Here is a 17,156-nt window from a genome sequence, read left to right on the forward strand (position 1 = left end):
TGTTTGTGAGTTCTGTGTCCAGGCACCTGCAGTTGTTTGCCCCCGAGCCAGTGTCTTTCAGCTGCATCAGTTCAGTTTGGAAGGTGGTCCAGAATCCCAGCAGAGGGAGTGACTTGCAGTCTCTGCACCACCTAAGTGACCTCATTGCCTATGCATGTGTTAGGGAATGTAGGGTCACTTCCTCAGGGAGGAGAAACACAGGGCGTGCAGATCAAGTATCTACAAGAACTTCCTCCTTATCTGAGCTGAGAATAATCTCAAAACCTCTACATGTTAAATGTGTAAAAATACAGAATGGGTAAGTTCTACAGTCTGGCCTGGGGTACTGAGGAAGCTGGCAAAGTAGGCTGGATAGAAGGATTGGTGCTTTAGATGTTGGCAAACTTGGAATAGCACCTGGTTGAATGTTCAGGGACTAATAACTAGTAATGTTTGCTTGAGACCTGCCAGACATAGAGAGAAATAAATCATGGTGTGCTCTGTTTCTTGTTCTGGTGTTTTGAGATCTGAAGGCAAGAGTTCCTTACTCTTAAGAATATCAGAAAGTTGGATCCCAAATCTGTAATCTTCAGAGGGGATTTGGCTTGGCCTCAGTCTTAAGGTTTGGTTACTCTGGGATAATAGGAGTAGTGCCAATGCTGAACTGAAACATAAATTTACTCTTGGCATAACATTAACTCCCTTCAGGCCCCTTTGGCACCCAGAATAAGGAGCTCCAGGGGATGAGGTAAGGTTGGACTATTCAGATCCAGCAACACTTTTTTAATATTGTAAATCTTCCGTGTTTCTCTACTAGAGGTTACTACTGTCACATCAACATGGTTTATATACCAGATTCATGCTGCTGAGAGAGATCCCTCTCTCCAATTCAGGACAGAATTCCTGATCTGTAGTCACAGTCTGTGAATGTATTTGGTCAGAGACACCAGAGTGTGACCAGTCCCCTCTCTGGGCAGTCGGACAAAGAGCCCAGTTCTAAACACTTTAGGTTTCTGTCCTTGAAATTTGGATTTGATTTATCTTTGCATCCCCTCTGTCTCCTTCAACTTGATACCATCTTTGCCTTCTTTAACTCTCTTAAGATCTCTGGCCTTTTTCTTCCTGTTTTCAAACACTTAATTCTCTTCAGAAATCTTAAGAAAGAGGAATGTTCTTGAGTATTGTTCACTCCTGTCCCTTATTTGCTCTCTTCTGAATAAAGAACAGGTTGACCCTTTTTGGATAGCTCAGAGAAGTCACTCAAGACTGATTCTAGTTACTTGTGTAAAAGCTTCTGTCTTAATGTATCTTCCTTCCCTGCACACACACATACACACACTTTTCCACTTTTTTGAGGGAAATGTTGTAAGGTGTCCTGGCCCTGATTGCTGGCACTCTGGGGGAGAGATTATTATTGTGGAATATAAAAGCCTCTGGAAGCTGCTTGTGTGTTTTCCTCTGAAAAATGCCTTCTCTCTGTGCCACCTCCTTGCCCTTCCTCCCCGGGTGTGTGCTGCATGTTTTTGCTTGATTGGATCCCTCAGCCCAGCCTGGGGTTTGTGCTCTGCCCAGTGTCCAGCTCTGCCCTTGGCATGACGGGATCCCCAAAGAAAACTCCTCATCTGCTGTCAGGATTGAAGCATCTCAGGGCTTTGTACGCAGGAGACAAATTACTTTCTTGCATAAATCCTCCTTGCTTTGATGAAAATGTAATATTTGTCATTCCCCTGAGTAAGCAAGTGTGCATATGTGTGTGTGTGTGTGCTGAGTGCCGAGGCGCCGGTGCAGCCAGCCTGCTTCCGTATGTGAATCATTTCTCAAGCAGCTCTCTGGGTCTCACTGCAATGTGGTTTTCCTCTCAGGGAAGCACTCAAGCTCTGAATTTTCAGTCTGGCTTGCACATGCTGTCAGAAGCTAGTGGGAGACAGTTTTCTTTTTAATGCAGAAAAGAGGACAAGCTTTTACTGTAAGTATTTTAATTTTTTTTTATTTTTTTTTTAAGTGGGAACTGTATTATGTCTAGAAGGACTCTTGGGTCAGTGATGTGTTCTTGGAGTGAAGGGACCTGCTTTGCTCAACAACACTTTTTTCATAGTATCTCAGTCTAAAACTAAATTGAATCAAAAAATGTACGGTGTAAACAGTCAGTGTTAGCTGAAAATGAGATGGGGGGGGTGAAAGCCATTACAACCACAAGAAAAAATCCCTCCATGAGAGGTGGCTACTGTATTTCACTGCTGCTCAGCCACACAGATTTAGTGACAGAAGGGTTGAAGCTGTTTCTCTGCCTGTTTCTACTTTCTCCTCTGGCAATTTACGGTCCTTCTCAGACAGTTAAGTGAAGCAGCAGCACGAGCAGACTCTCCTGTGGTGCTGCATGTGCACATAGTCCAGTCAGGAAAGGGCAGAAAGGAATAAGCTGCCAAGTGAATGGGTTTGGCAGCTCGTGCCTCTGCAGGGGGTCAGTGAAGCCCTGGGGAGCACAGGTACCCTCTCACAGCACCAGGGCAAAGACCTGCTCGGGTTCTCAGCAGGACCCTTCAATTACAGCAGTTTAACAGTTGTCCTTAAAATTGTGCTGTGGACTGAAGCTTGATCATAATAACAATTGTAATAATAGCAGCATTTATATAGCAGGTAATATGGCAAAGTTGTAGAGATGTTAATTAAGCCCTGTATGTGTAGCAGTAAAGGACTACTGGTAGAACTGGTTTGAAAACAGGGATTCCCTACCCCTTTCTCTGGTACACAGTCTAACTTCTACATGTCCCCTACTAATCCTTTCTGTTTTGGATGATTCTCTTTCTAAATTATAAAGTGTTCTCTGCCCCTGTAACCTCAGCAGGAGAGAGGATACTTGATTTACTGAAATGCTGTTCTTTGCACAATTTGACAGGTAACTAACACACCAATCCCCCATCCTAACATGCACAGAGGCAGGTGCTACCCCTTCCCTTTCTTGTTCAGTTTAAACCAATTTCATTGTGTTATTTAGCCCACCAAGGTGGGTCATTCAGTCCACCACTGGTCACCAAGAGTCACAGTTGTAAACTGTTGATGCTGTTTCTTAAATCTGTTCTGTTCCTGTTCGTTATGAATATTTTTAAAATGCAGAAGTCCTCTGGTTTCTCCTGCAGCTCTGGGGTTGTGTCCTCATCTCTGCAAAGAGCCCTTGCTGTTGTGGGTTCACACTGTCACTCATAGAAACGCTCAGAAGTTCCCAGTTTATTAACTTCAAGTGAGCTGTTCTGCACTTTAATGGAAGATAAATATCTCCTCAAGGGATAGCTTCTGGATCTCAATTATTCCTCTGCATTGTGATGGATGGAAAGCAGGAGCCAGGGAAACATCCCAGCATGTGGCAATCTGTGAGGCTGCTCACTTGCTGCTGTGGAACAGATGTTGATTTCTCTCATTTCTACTTTTTTTTTCTGTGGGGTTCCTTTCTAAGACAAATGAGTGAGTGTATCTTCATAAATATTCTGTTTAGTGAACAATTATTATCCCATTTTTACAAATGGAAAAACTAAAGCATAGGAAGATTACATGGCTGAGGGGGGACTATAACCTTGTGCTGAAGCTGAGGGTAGAATCAGGTGGAGTTCCAAGAGAACATGTTGCCTGCAATATCATCCCTCTGTGCTTTGAGGGGACAGGGAAGGTGCCAGTCTGTGCAGGTACCAGTCAGGATAATCATGTAGCCACATGCTGGGCATCTCTGCCCTTCCAAAAAACACCATCATTCCTTTTCTTCCTTCTAGATGGATCTACCCTCTCTACTACAGAAAAAAAATGTAATGACAGGTAATTATTAGGCAAACCACTTGTAATTATTCTTAATTTCTTCAGCAATTATGTAGCTCTTGCTCTATCTGAAATGAAACCTTCTTTTCTTCCTTCTTGTGGCTTGGCAAAACATGAAGTGACCATATGTGTCACTTGCTTTGTACTGTGTTCACTGGGACAGTAGTTCAAAGAAACTGGATTAATGAGCAATAGCTGCCTTGAAATGGTTCTAAAATGTTTTGTTCTCAACCTGCAGTATATTGAACATAAATTAAACCCATCTATTTGGGACAGAGTCATATTGGGGAAAGCCCTGAGTGACCTAATTCTTTATAACACTTACAGCATGCTTGTAACTTCAAAAAGGGAGTTTGGAATCAATGCATCATTTTTAGCCTTTCCTGAATCTTTCCTTTGATTTCAGTCTCCAAAGGGTGGATTTTAGCACTGTGTAAACTGATACATTTTCCCTGCCTGCCATACATCAAAGTACTACAACTCAAAAAATGCATTCTCCGAATTCTGTGGCGTGGAATCACTTCCTGGATATACTTTTGATGTGATTTGATAAAATTTGGGATTCCTTGCAGAACCTCTGTATATTCATTCCACCACCAGATGCTTTCATGTGCCCTTTCCCAGTATGAGGATGTGCTGCCCCTGCCTGTCTTTCTACAAATGCCTGTTGCCACCCAACCCTTCCAGTTGTGTTCTTCCTTGTGTGCATCCATCAGGAATGTGATGAACATGATTCAGAATTGCCACATCGTTGCTAATGTGTAGAAAATTACAGATAGCTTGGGATTTTTGTCTCATTATCCTCCTGTTTATAAGATCAGGGGTCATTAGGAGGTGGTGGCATAGTTTCTCTTCTGAGCTGTGTAGTGGTGAGTGGTTAGATAATCAGTGTGAGGAAGGAGGAGGAGGAGGAGGTTGAGAATCCGTGTTCAAACAGTGTAATTTAAACTACAGGAAGAGCATGTTCCCAGACATCTCCAAGAGCAGCTTTGGCTTGGGTTTCAAGCATTGGTCACTGGGCTGATGACAGTTTCAGAGAAGTAGCAAAGAGATCTGTATTTTCCTGTCTTATAAATAGCCAGTAGTGTGGACCAAAGACAAGAGCAATGCAGCTAAATCCATTCTTTGTCCATTTGCACACATGGGGATCTTGTTGTAATTTCTGCATTTTTCTCATGTGACCGAACTGTGAGTGAAAGACTGACAAATGCAAAACCCCAGGGAGAACTTCTGTGGAGGAGGACAGGCAGGAGGTTTTTGCACTGCTCTCCGTGTCTGGAAAATTCACCAATGACTCTAATGGTTGCTGTGGGAAGAGGATTTTATTTTGAGCAGTGTTGAGACAGGGGGTTTTGCAGTTGCTGACCTGGCCTCTGGCAGTTTGGGATGGACTGGAAACCTGTCACGTGTGGCCAGCTGGGACTGTCCTCACTTTGGCCATCTCTGATGGAGTTTACACATCCTTGTAACCTTTCAGTACATTTGTATACTACTTAATAAATACCAATTTTAGAGATTTATCAAACACACACTGAAGAAATAAGCAAGAAAAGCCTTACCACAAAATGTGAGCCTGTCTCTTACCAACCTAACCACAGATAAAGTAACTTTGTCTTTGGGAGATTCCAAGGGAGTTTCCATTATCTGTGTGTTTCCACCTGGTACCATGGGGGCAAGGACAGGAACTGGTTCTGCAGGAGCTCATTATACAGTAGAGGTAGAGCCATGTGCCCTGTGAAGACAATTCTCATCTGATGCCACATTTAACGTGCTCTTTTGAGGTTTGAGAGTTCTACAGAAGCACAACTAAAGCAAAAAGGCGAAGCAAACTACAACCCAAAAGAGTAACTTTCATGTGAGGATACAACCTTCAGGCAGCCTTAGCACAGTGAAGATTTTGAAGACAGGACTCTTTAGCTGTATTAGAGCCACTGATGGTCAAATCCTGGGACTGGTATTTGGTTTGTATTTTCCCAGTGACTAGAGGGGTGACCTTGGGCATGTACGTGTCTTAATTTCTGTGTGGTTGTTTTGTATCTAAAATTTATCAACATTTTTCACTCCTTGCAAAATCACGTGGATTCTACAGCTGCTTTGCTGTATTATTAGAGCACCTTTTTTTTTTCACTCTTAAAAGTTAAAAAATAATAATAACCCCTCTAAAACCACCTTAGCTTGAGGCATGCATAAAACCAGCAGAATCTGCCCTGCTGTCTGGACATGAAAATTTCCAAGTGATGTCTTGTCTCCTGGTACTCCACCAGCAAACCATGAAAATTCAGCTGCAAATGAGATTGGAAAGGAGGTCTGCTGAGGTAGAACCTGAGGAAACTGCTCCGTGTTTGGGGTCAGGTTTGTGATTGATTCCCTTTCTTTGCACAGCAAAAGCAAGAGAAGCCTTAGAGATGAGGTTCTGGGAAATGGGTATTTTTTTTTCCTCTGTTTGAGTTGTGTTTGGGTGGAGGAAGGTGGTCTGGCTTGTTTGTTTGAGGTTTTTTTGTGGGTTTTTTAATCTAATTTTAATGAAAACTAAGCTTTGTACCAGCAAAAATCCAGCAAGTGTCTCTGCTTGGAGGAGCAATGGAGGAAGGTTGTACTGAGAGCCTCAAAGACACTAAAAGCAAGGTAATAGAAATTAGAGAAAAGGGAGGGTGGATAGCTACAGAAATATTTCACACTGGGGTGAAAGGAGCAGATGTATGAGGAAAGCTGCTAGAGATGACCAAAAGAATAAACAGTTTGTTTTTATTTGTTAGCCTGATCTTATTTCCAACTGGATTTTTATCCGTGCCATCTCTCTGCAAGTTACCAATGACTGTATTTGGACTATCAGCTTCCCTGGTTTGATTCCTAATATCAGTTAAGAAATCAAGATGAGTCATATGGAAGCATCTGTCAGGCCTAAAAATTGTTGTTTAAAGTTAATTGATGTGAAAGGCAGAAGAGAATTCTATTTTAGCCCAGCTGTCTCTCCTGCCACAGAGCTTCCTACGTGCCGCCAGAAAATGCTTTACAGTTTACTGAACTTGTTAGATATTTCTATGTTCCAGTTGATAGTTTGTCTGAAAATAGCAGAAGTTGATTAGAAGGAAAATCATATAAGCATGATGCAGATTTTACATTAAAAAAAAAAAAATCGTGCTTTGATTTCAAAAAGTGTGATAAAGCTTCTGGAAGGGTCTGACCTTTTGCTGGAATGAAAAGTAACTGAATTACAGGAAAGTGGCACAGGGGACTGTGGGGTTTAACCCACCAAAGTCAGACTCCTGTCCTTTGAGGGTCTTGGCTGCAAAGTTGGTCCTTCTGGCCTCATTCTTCAGAAGTGCTGGGCATCCCCAGCTCTCTGTGAACCTGCCATCTGGCACATCCCTCTCCAGATTTAGTAATGGCTTTTCTTACTTCTCTCTTCCATTCATGTTCCCCAGGCAGCTTTGCTGCGTGGCTCTGCTGTAGTTTGGCTGTTCTGTTCTCACACACAGACATGGACACCAAACCTGAGTTGTGTAAAGGATGTGGGGTACACATAACTTCCATCTCTAGCCCCTCAAAAGGGCTTTTGCTATGTAATTTAGTTTCTGCAGATATACTAATGATTTTTATTTATTTAATAGTGTAACTCCTAAGGTTTCTTGACTGTGAAATAACATTGCTCATCATCACTCAAATCAACCTGTCTGTTCCTTTTAGTTATTCAGAATAAAATAGCCTTTAATAGTCAGCAGAATGTGTGTCCTGTAAGTTTGTTCTACAGAACTGGTGAATTCCTCCTTTGATGGACAGCCAAGTCTAAAGATCCCACAGACCTGGTGTTGTTTCTGCTGATGCTGCCTGCCTGTGAGTTAGGATAAAGTCTTAATCCAGGTTTTCTAGCCATAAAATGGGGATTATTCTAGACTGGTTCCAAAAACTTTTATTAATAAATGCATGTAGACTGATTAATAAAGAAATGTCTAGGTTCCCAGTCTTTAATAGAACAGTAAAATTTCAAGTAAAATGGACTGTAAAACTTCTGCCAACTGCCAAAATAGTCCACATTAAAATATTCCAAACACCCTTTAAAAATACCAGTAAGAAAGATGAACTGCAGAGCATGGCTTGAATTTTTAAACACTGATGGCTGCAGGGAATTCAGAGGATTACTGAGAGAAAAAGCTCTGTCAGGACCAGCTTTACATTTTGGTAAACCCTCTGATTATCTCATTTGCAGCACCTGTTTCAGAGGAGAGGGGTTATTCAGACACCACTTTTGAGTGTAAAAGATTTAGAAAAACCCCAGAAAAACTCTGCAGTTTGGAAGTGAGTGGCAATAGAACTGATTTTGCTGCTCTGAAGCAACATGTTGCTGTGAGCCATCATTTATTTCAGCCTGGAGTTGCTTCCTCGTGTTTTCAGAGCACAGCTCCAAGTGGGGAATGCCACAGGGATTTAATTGTGGCCAGGTAATGATTGTGACCTGCTCTGGCTGATGCCAGAGAAAGACTTTTTGAATCTCAGGATTCTGTTTGCTTCCTAAGGAAAAATTCCCTGTGAAATGGGAAGAAATGAAAAATAAAATCTCAGAGGTCCAGGTGTTGCTTGGAGTGAGTCCTTTTCCGTGAGAGTGGACAGGAATGTGTCTCATCTGAAACCTCTTGTGACAGAATGGCTGTAAAACCAGTGATTTTTGTCCCTCTATTTGCAGAAGCAGCTTGGTTGTGTCCCTTGTGGAAAGATGCTTCTCTTTCAAGTTTCTCTCTGGGTAGCCTGGAGATAAATCATAATCCCTCTGTGGCCCTTGGGGAAGGAAATGCTGATATTTAGTTAAAATACAGTAGAGTTACTTCTAAGACAAGTAGATAAGAGCTGTATCTGATGTTTTTAATGTAATCTGCTATAAGCTGTCCCTGTGTGTGCTGTTTCTACACCAGGATTAGAGAAACCCCTTTGCCAGCGTTGGGTTTCCCAATTACTAAGTGGCTGCAGCCATTTGGGGTATCTAAGTTGTATTTTGGTTGCCAGTTCCCTGTTACTTAACCTGCCAGGAGCCTTTTCATAATGCTGAACTTGTGGGTTTCCCGTTGTCCCAACTGCTCACCACTTCCATGGAGCTTTTTTTGTTTTGTGTGTTTTACTCTAAAGGAATAAATTGAATTTGGAGGAGAGGGAAAGCTGATGTTGACTCTGAGAATGGGTTTCCCGCTCTCATCAAAGAGCAGCAGGACTTTTTTTTGCCCTTTTTTTTTTTTTTTTGGAAGTAGTTTTATTTAGTACTACTCCTGAAGCAGTACTTCTAATAACTCAAATATGTGTCACCTACTTAGGAATGAAAGCAGCTTAGGATGTGTGCAACCTGGCTTGATTCTTTGAAGTACGTATAAGGCCTGTGGAAAGTCTTGGAATCCCACTTCAGAGATGGAAATCTTTATCTACAAGGCAAATTCAGCTTAGCCAAATACCTGAGAAGTCTTACCTCCATCTTTTACAAATGCCAGTTCTCACAGAAATACATAGGAAACTAATAATAAACACCAGTAAATCCAGGTATTTCTTCTCAATTTTAGTTTCATCTGCTTGGTGTAGTAAAATATTATTAAATCCACATGGCACATAATTCAGGTATTTTTTACATGAAAAAGCCAGTTTACCTCAGGCTACTGGCTGGATTTCTTGAGTTGTGGTTTGCTTTTTTTTTTTTTTTTTAAGAACCTATTTCTTCTGCTTCTAACATCATGGTCTAATGAGCATATCACTCCACTGCAACTTTAAGATGCTATGGATGACTCAAAATTAAATTCTTTTGGATACCAAGAAAGCATCTGTACAGCTTAAGGCAGGAAAATATGAGGTATAGTTATGAAGAAATCCAGAGGGTATAACAAAGCAAAATGCATGAGCAACCACTGGATCTGAAAAAAAAAAACCAAAATCTGCATAATTTGGAGATCTAATCAGGAAGAGAATTTGCTTGTGTAGTTGCTTGCTCACCCATATAAATACAGTGGATGTTAAAAGCCAGTTAAAAAGATGAAAAGCCTATTAAATGATAGGTTTTTAAATACTGTAAAGCAGCAGAGTTTGCTAGGGTGGCTGGTGAGCTGTGGGAACACTAAACATTATTATCTATTGTAGAAGAGTTTACGTATCTGCCAGGGCTTTAAAAGAGCCGAGTGATCAGCATAATCACCAACAAAGACTCTAAGGAGATCAGGGGATGGCTCCACGCTGGATGTGTTAAGAATTTTAATGGAGTAATGACTATACTTAGCAATAACTACCAACTTTTTTATTTCTTTATTTAGGAGCTGAGAGGTTATTGCTGTGGAGAGAGGAGACAGCCCCCCCTGTGAGAGGCACCAAGGACAAATAGAGGGAATGTCATTGCTGGCTTTGTTCTCAGTAAAGCAGCAGCAGAGCTCTTGACATCCCCTTCTGCCTCTGTGCAGAATCGCTCCCTGGCACCTGCACGGGGCTGGCACTGCCAAACACACCTTGGCCCCAGACAGGTTTGTGTCCTGGGACTTCAAGGACTGTTCTCATCTGTGAAAGGGAAATGAAGCACAAAGCAAATTAGGAGATGTAAAACGTGACCAAAGCCCTCCTGCTGACTCAGCCAGGAATTAACTGTTCCAGCCTCTCCATGGAAGGGTTCACTGCCCAAGCCCCCACCAGCCCAGCTGGACTCCTCCTGTGAGCACTGGGCTGATCTGTGCAGATATTCTGGTTACCTGTTTAACAGCCAAGAAGCAGGTTGGCCTCTGCCTACACGAGACTGATCCACAGCTACATCCTGTGTCTATTTTGGAAAATGAGGAAAAGTGTTGCTCATCCTGAAGTGGAGGAGGGCAGGAGTTATCAAGCAATCTCCCCTCCCTCCCACTCCCAGCCCAGCAGGCTGCTGGGACTTTAAAAAAATATCCATATAATTCTTTTATTCCGCTCGTGGTTTGGATTGGGCGACGGCTGGTGAAAATTTATGGCTTTAGATCTCCAGGAGTTGAGGGAGCTGTTTAATTGGCAGCTGTCAGCCTGCTGAGAGAAACAGGCTAGTTGTTCCTGCTGGCACATGAAATGTGTTCAGCTATATCCAAAAAAAGGAAATTGCATCTATTTGCTGATTCCTGGCAGGATTTCTCTCTTGCATAAGCACATCTCTGAGGAATAGTGGATCTGGATCTTTGTTTGCAAGGAAGTTGATTATTTTTTACCATGTTTTGTAAATCTTAGTATTGTGAAACATCTTTTTATCACTGTGGCAACATCAGCTGCTGCTTCTCTAGAAGACTCTGATAAGTTACAGATTCTATATTTTCCATCTAACTGAGGAAACTTGCTTCTCATGTGACTTTTAAATAGTGAGTATTCACTCAGTTGAAGATGCTGGATCTAACAGTAAAAGAAATAATTTTCTCTTTATCCCAAGGTTGTTTTCAATTGCTGTGGACTTCAGTGTTCTCACTCTTTCATTGTGCTTCAGCATTCTCAGGTGTTCTGCTGTGCCTGATAGAAGTCTCTGACTTAGACAGTCACAACAAAAGTCAGTGTTCCTTCTGTGGTGCTTCATGTTATCAGCTGGTTTGAAAAATATAAGTGGCTGCAGCCTGCTCTGAAGGACTCTCTAGGCTGAGTTTTGGTGTGGTTAAGGGGGGGAATCAAGTTTAGCACAACCTTTTCAGCTCTTCAAACTGGTGCCAGATATCTCAGTTGCTCTCTTTCAGGTAACAGAAAGACAACTTATATTTTTGTGTGAATGTATATATATTTTTAATATATATATAAACTCTTTTTTTTTTTCAGGGTCTGTAGACTGAGTTATTTGGGAAGAAAATGAAGAGCAGTGCCAGGCCTTGGAGTGCAATGGCAAAGCAAGGGAGCCATGGGATTGACAGAGGAAAATCTCTTTGCACCACCTCAACAGGAATGAAGACATCCAAGTCCTCCACTTCCCTGGCCTTTGAATCTCGGCTCAGCAAGGTACTGACCCCCAGGGGCTGGGCAAGCATTCCAGCCCTGTCCCAGGTTAAAGCTTAGGTTTAGTCCTGGAATAATACACCCTGAGACTTGGAGTGAGCTCAACTGCTTTATCAAGTGTAGGGAGATCACAATTATGTTGTGTAGTAGACTAATGCCCGTTTCTGGAAGTATTTTGCATGTGATGGGGAGGACACTGTATCTCCACACTCTGTGTGAGGGAATTGCCTAAACTTTGAAGACAGAGAAAGATAAAAGGCAAATTCTTAGTTCAGCTGCTGGTTACACGTGTAAAGAAATTCAAAGAGATTTATTAATGAATTTCCAGAATTCCTAAAAACCTGTGCCTCTCCCTGCAAGGCAAAATATATTAACAAAAGTTGTTACTTGCAATGGAACAGATGTTTTTTTTATGAATCGTATCTTTCTGTACAAATATATTTTAAAATATACTTCTGGTAAAGTAATGTTTTCAAGAAAATGCAGTAATACACCTGAAATGCTGCTGCATCTCTACCTTTGCAGCCAGCAAACAGAAATAACCTGGTCAGATAAATAGCAATAAATACGGATAAATACAGACCGAAGTACCAGTAATGAAAATAGACCACAGGTTTCCTGCTTAAAACTGTTTCCAGTAGTAAAATTTAGTGAACAATATGTACCAGGGTACAGTATTTTAATTGAGAGGAGCTGTAAACTGCATTAATTGTCACAGTTTCTTGAGCAAAGGATTAATTTATTTAACTTGCTGTGTAGACTCCTAAATGCATTTATCAATTGGATATTTCAGTCCAGAGCTCCAGGCAGGTTCTGTCCAGCACAGAAGTATGTGCTGTGTGGCTAAGACACACATCTCTGAAGGAGTGCTACTGAAGAGACTAATCAGGAAATCTGATATGATTAATTTGTTCAATTTAGTGTTAAATGTAGAGAGATTTCTTCCTAATGACTGCTAATACCTTCAAATTGTTGTTCGTCTGCAAATGCAAGATCAAAATGGTTTCCTCGAGGAAAGGGAATAGAAAAGGCACCATAGTTGGTGCTGTAGGAGAGGACACATTGAAGAAATTATTTTAGAGAAACTGCAGAAGTCTCTGAAGGTCAGAGAGTCAGGTTGTTCCATTCTCCTCCTAAGAGTGAGCTGACAAAACCTCGGCCAGGAGGCAAAACGTTCCCTGTTTGGTATCCTGGAGCACATCAACACTTCAGTGATGGAAACTTATGTGCTCACAGGGTCCAGGAAACCACAGGCTCTGAGTCAAAGGAACAGATGAAAGGGGAAAAGAATTGGAGTTGAGAGATTTCATTTTGCTGAAGCGTTTCACATTCAGGAACCACTTAAACAGGGACAGTGCTTGTTGTGTGCTCTCTTTGCTTTTAACCAGAGCAGGGGTTTTCAGCCTGTGCTTCAGGGACCCCCTGGGTGTCACTGGACAGCTTCAAAGGAAGTGGGTTTTCATTTGTGGAAACAGCTTGGGGGTCCACAAACTGAAAAGGATAGGAAAATGTACTGCTCTAGGGAGACTCTCCAAAGCTTTGGTCTTAAAATGCTTAAAGTATTTTTCCCGAAATTAATTAGAGGCTGGGAAGTCAGCTGAGATAAAAAAAGTTCTGAGATAAACTATTACTTGCTGAAGCAACATAATTTCAGTGTTTCTGTTTGAATCTTACCTTCCTGGTGCTTGTGTTGCATGGGTTCCTTGAGCAGGCACTTAGAGTAGTCTTGCATTACCAGAAATCTCTTCCCAAAAAAGACCACACAGCAGCAATGGTCCGTTGTATTCTCATGTACAATAAAGCTGGGTAAGTTATAGTGATATCTGCTGATATATTTTTTTTAATAATACTGTAAAATACCCTGTAAATCAAATAGGCTTCTTCTGAGCCTATGAAAGTAATCAGTATTAATCTTTAGAATTCTGCAACTTATCCGTTCTGAAAACCAATGGATTTTTTATTTTTGCTCTGAATTATTTCCTTAATGAAAGGAAATGAGAAAAAAATCATTTCTTGTGAGCAGACTTTTCCATTTCTCTTCTACTGAGTCCTTCAGTCCCCAGTAGAACAAACAGTATTAGGTCCTGCCATGAGATCATCAGGCATCTTTGCTCATGACTTTTCAGTAAACAATGAGGTAAAGAGCTGCAATTGTCATGTGTAAGATAATGGGTTTCCAACTGGGAATTGCATTAGATCTTGCTCTTGTGTTTTATCATAAGCCTGAGCTTCTCAGCTAATTGATTTTTTTCAGATTTCAGCTTGGTCTCCCACCTGTTCTTTGCTCTGTCACCTAGTTTATGGTGCCACGAAGTTTGGTGACTCCTGTTTGTCAAACGCAGAAGGAACTGGCAGTTGCTTGTTGGAATAGCTCAGAAGTCTCTTCAGAGGATCTAAAGTCACTCTTGGGGCAAAACTTTGTGAACCAGCAGATCCCTTCAGGATTTTTTTTTTTTTTGATAGATAGATTAAGGACCAGTTATTTGCTGCTTTGCCATAGTGTGTCAGGCTCTATAACTGGCACTTCTCTGCACAGGCCCAAGTACCCAACTCAACATAAACCAGTGAGGAACTTTGATGAATGCTGTTCAGAGTGAGATCTGAGAAGGCAGAGCTGCCCAATAAACTACTCCTGTAAATTATTTTCTCCTTGTCTTTCAATTGTTTGCCTGTTTGAACACTCTTTCCCATTTTCACTCCTCACTGATGAACAGCGTTATCTCTTAACCAACTCCACAGAAATCTAGAACGCAAACCGAAAATTACGTAGTACGGTTATCAAAGCAATCTTCCCGTGGGGTTTCCTTTATGGAAATGTTCCCTTTCTCCAAGGAACCCTGCATTTTGAACTACTTGATGGGGATATTCGAGGTCCTGATGCGGTTGCTCCCTGTCTGTGTTGCAGCTGAAGCGGGCGAGCAGCGAGGACACGCTCACGAAGCCCGGGGCAGCAGCAGCTTCTGGAGTCTTGAGGCTGAAGAAGACCATCACAACAGGAGCCATTTCTGAGCTTGCAGAGAGTCGACTGAAGCCCTGCACAGGTACATATGTTACGACCTGCCCCAGAAAAAGGGGAGGGGGGGTAACCCAGGTTCTTATCAATAATTCCCTTGGAGTGGATTAGAGTGAAACGACACTGAATAATCGGTGTCTGAAAACATATATAGGTAGGGTTTATTTTAACAATTTCGTTTGAACAGGTATGTTAGCGTTTTGGGTGTTGTCATCTGTATTATCTATCATAGGGATAACCCTTGGGGGAAAAATGCATAAGAGAGAGAAAGGAAAGACAGGATAAGGGTAAGGGAGAGTAAGGGAAGAAAAGCTGAGAGGGGTCCAGCGATGGAACTTGGGAGTTGCAGCTTCCATGTCTGTCAGTTGAAGTGGTGGCCTTGATCCATGGGGGGTGAAGGAGGGAAGCCCCCACACTCAAAGAAGTTATGAGTTACTGTATCCATGGTTAGTGTCACAGGCCATGCCATGAGCTTCCAACATCTCCTGGGTCTGTGCTGAGTTTTCATGAGGGGCCTGGCAAAAGGGTTTTTCCCGCCTTTCAAGATTGGCACGGGGGAAGATGGGCTTTGATGGGCCATCAGAGGTATAATGCAAAAGTTCTGCAGAAGTCTGCAAAAGTCCCTTGGCAATCCTAGAATGCCTAAATCATGAACCGTTTCAGTCTCTGACAACATACAAAGATTCTGGAGGACAGCCTGTGCCACGTGCTGTGAGCGAGATCCCAGGGGAGCGTTCCCTGTCACCCCTTGGCAGCACAGCCATGACTTACCTGCTGTAACAGGCACACGCTGCGCCCTGCATCCCACACCCCACGAGCCAGCAAAATGAAGGTGTAAAAGGGAGAAGCTGCGGGTTTCGGGCGCCGTCAGGGCACCCCCCCAGCAGCCAGGCGGTGGCGCCGGTGGCCCGCGCCCGTCCCGTCGGGGCGCACGGACACACAGCCCAGCGCTCCCGAGAGTGCATCCCACGGAGAGCTCGCTTGGCTGGGTTTTCACCATCTATCAATCAATAGCCTTCCCTCTTCTCCCTCTGCTGAATGAGCGGAGTGGTTATCCCGCTGTTCCCGGGACGCAGCAGGCGTGAGAACAAAGAGCCAGCCCTGCGCACCCTCATGTAGAGCTTGTGCTCCGGAGCTCCCGCGGGGCGCGTTCTCCCCTCAGCCTTCGCCCCGGGAGCTTGTTCCCATTGCTTTCAAACCCCAGCCTGTTTCTAAAGGCAGCGACACCATCTGCATACCAAGGGCTCCTGTGCAAACGCTCTGCTTTCCCCCGGGAGCTCAGCAAACGCTTGCTTTTGTCTGCTCCCTGGTGGCATTTCCAAGGGAATGTGAGATCTTATTAAATTTGACCGTGACCTCCCTATTTGTCACAGCCTCTGCAGGTTTTGGCTGCGTGACAGAACAATGTTACTGACCAGAAAGAGATTTCTGTTAAAAAAAAACCAAACAAAACCAAAAACAAGAACAAAAAAACGCCAACCAAAAACCCCCAAACAACTTTATATACCCCTGGAAGAAAACGATGGGTTTTGTAACAGCACAAATGCTTCACAGTAACCAAAAACCAGATCCTGTTCTGCAGTTAATCGGTGTGTAAATCCTCAAATTTAATAGTGACGAGTGGTATCCAAAGGAATTTGAGATTCATGAGCCAATAAAAGAGGCACGATGCTTGGGAGGAGTAAAGCAGGGAGAAAACCTGTACAGATGATGCAGCATGGGATTCTGGGAATGCAGCCAGGGAAACAGCACTGCAGGGAGTCCAGAATGGAATACGTTTGTCAGATAACAAAATATCAGCACTGGAATAGAGAGCCCTCTTCTGCATGCAGCTATAATAACTGGGATTGGAGGAGGGATAAGATTTATGATGATGACTACTTTAAATACAAAGGATAAAATGGTTTATGGAGGTCAGGTTATGTCTGGGTACTGCTTTGCCAGTTTAAATTACATCATTGGGTCTAATCTCATATATTTCTGCTTTGCATCAGCATTTGTAGAAGTAAGAATGGGAATATCAGTGCTAAATGCAGAGAGTGCAAGTGTGGATCTATGTGTACTATGCACATAAATGCTAAGAATGTTATGTGCTACCCCTCTAAAATTTTTTTTTAACCCAGACAGAACTGTCCTTATTACAGATATGTGTATGGAGAGGTCTGTATCTTAAATGTCTGTTTTTAGAGTGGTTTCATAGTTCAAAAGGGTGGTTAGAAATCCAGCTGTGTGCTGAGAACGTGTCACTGTCGTGCCCACTTAAAGGTGCTTGATATTAGTGAGCAAGGTAAAAAAGCTGAATGCTGCTTTTAGATTGTCACACTGTGGAAAAAATACCAATAGGCACCCTGAAATACAGTGTATTGTTGCTGGGGAGAACTAAGGATCAGTATGACACAGAGCACAACACGTT

The 17,156-nt window shown here is 42.6% G+C and overlaps 1 protein-coding gene across 5 annotated transcripts in view; it reads left to right on the forward strand.

The window, feature by feature from the left end:
• Positions 1 to 1,843: 1,843 nt before the first annotated feature.
• The window catches only part of SPECC1 (sperm antigen with calponin homology and coiled-coil domains 1), a 77,007-nt gene continuing 61,694 nt past the window's right edge, over positions 1,844 to 17,156 (forward strand). For 3 of the 5 annotated variants that reach the window (XM_018076761.2, XM_018076764.2, XM_018076765.2), the window contains exons 1-3: positions 1,844 to 1,945; positions 11,557 to 11,733; positions 14,636 to 14,771. In XM_018076761.2, coding sequence (XP_017932250.2) covers positions 11,587 to 11,733; positions 14,636 to 14,771 — 283 coding nt within the window. In that variant the 5' untranslated portion in view covers positions 1,844 to 1,945; positions 11,557 to 11,586. Of the gene's footprint in view, positions 1,946 to 10,241; positions 10,266 to 11,455; positions 11,478 to 11,556; positions 11,734 to 14,635; positions 14,772 to 17,156 lie in introns of those variants that run through there. The other 2 variants (XM_018076762.2, XM_029961360.1) reach the window with 2 other exon arrangements.

Source organism: Manacus vitellinus, unplaced genomic scaffold (assembly GCF_001715985.3).
Source record: "Manacus vitellinus isolate BGI_N305 unplaced genomic scaffold, ASM171598v3 scaffold_32_pilon, whole genome shotgun sequence".
Lineage (NCBI taxonomy): Eukaryota > Metazoa > Chordata > Aves > Passeriformes > Pipridae > Manacus > Manacus vitellinus.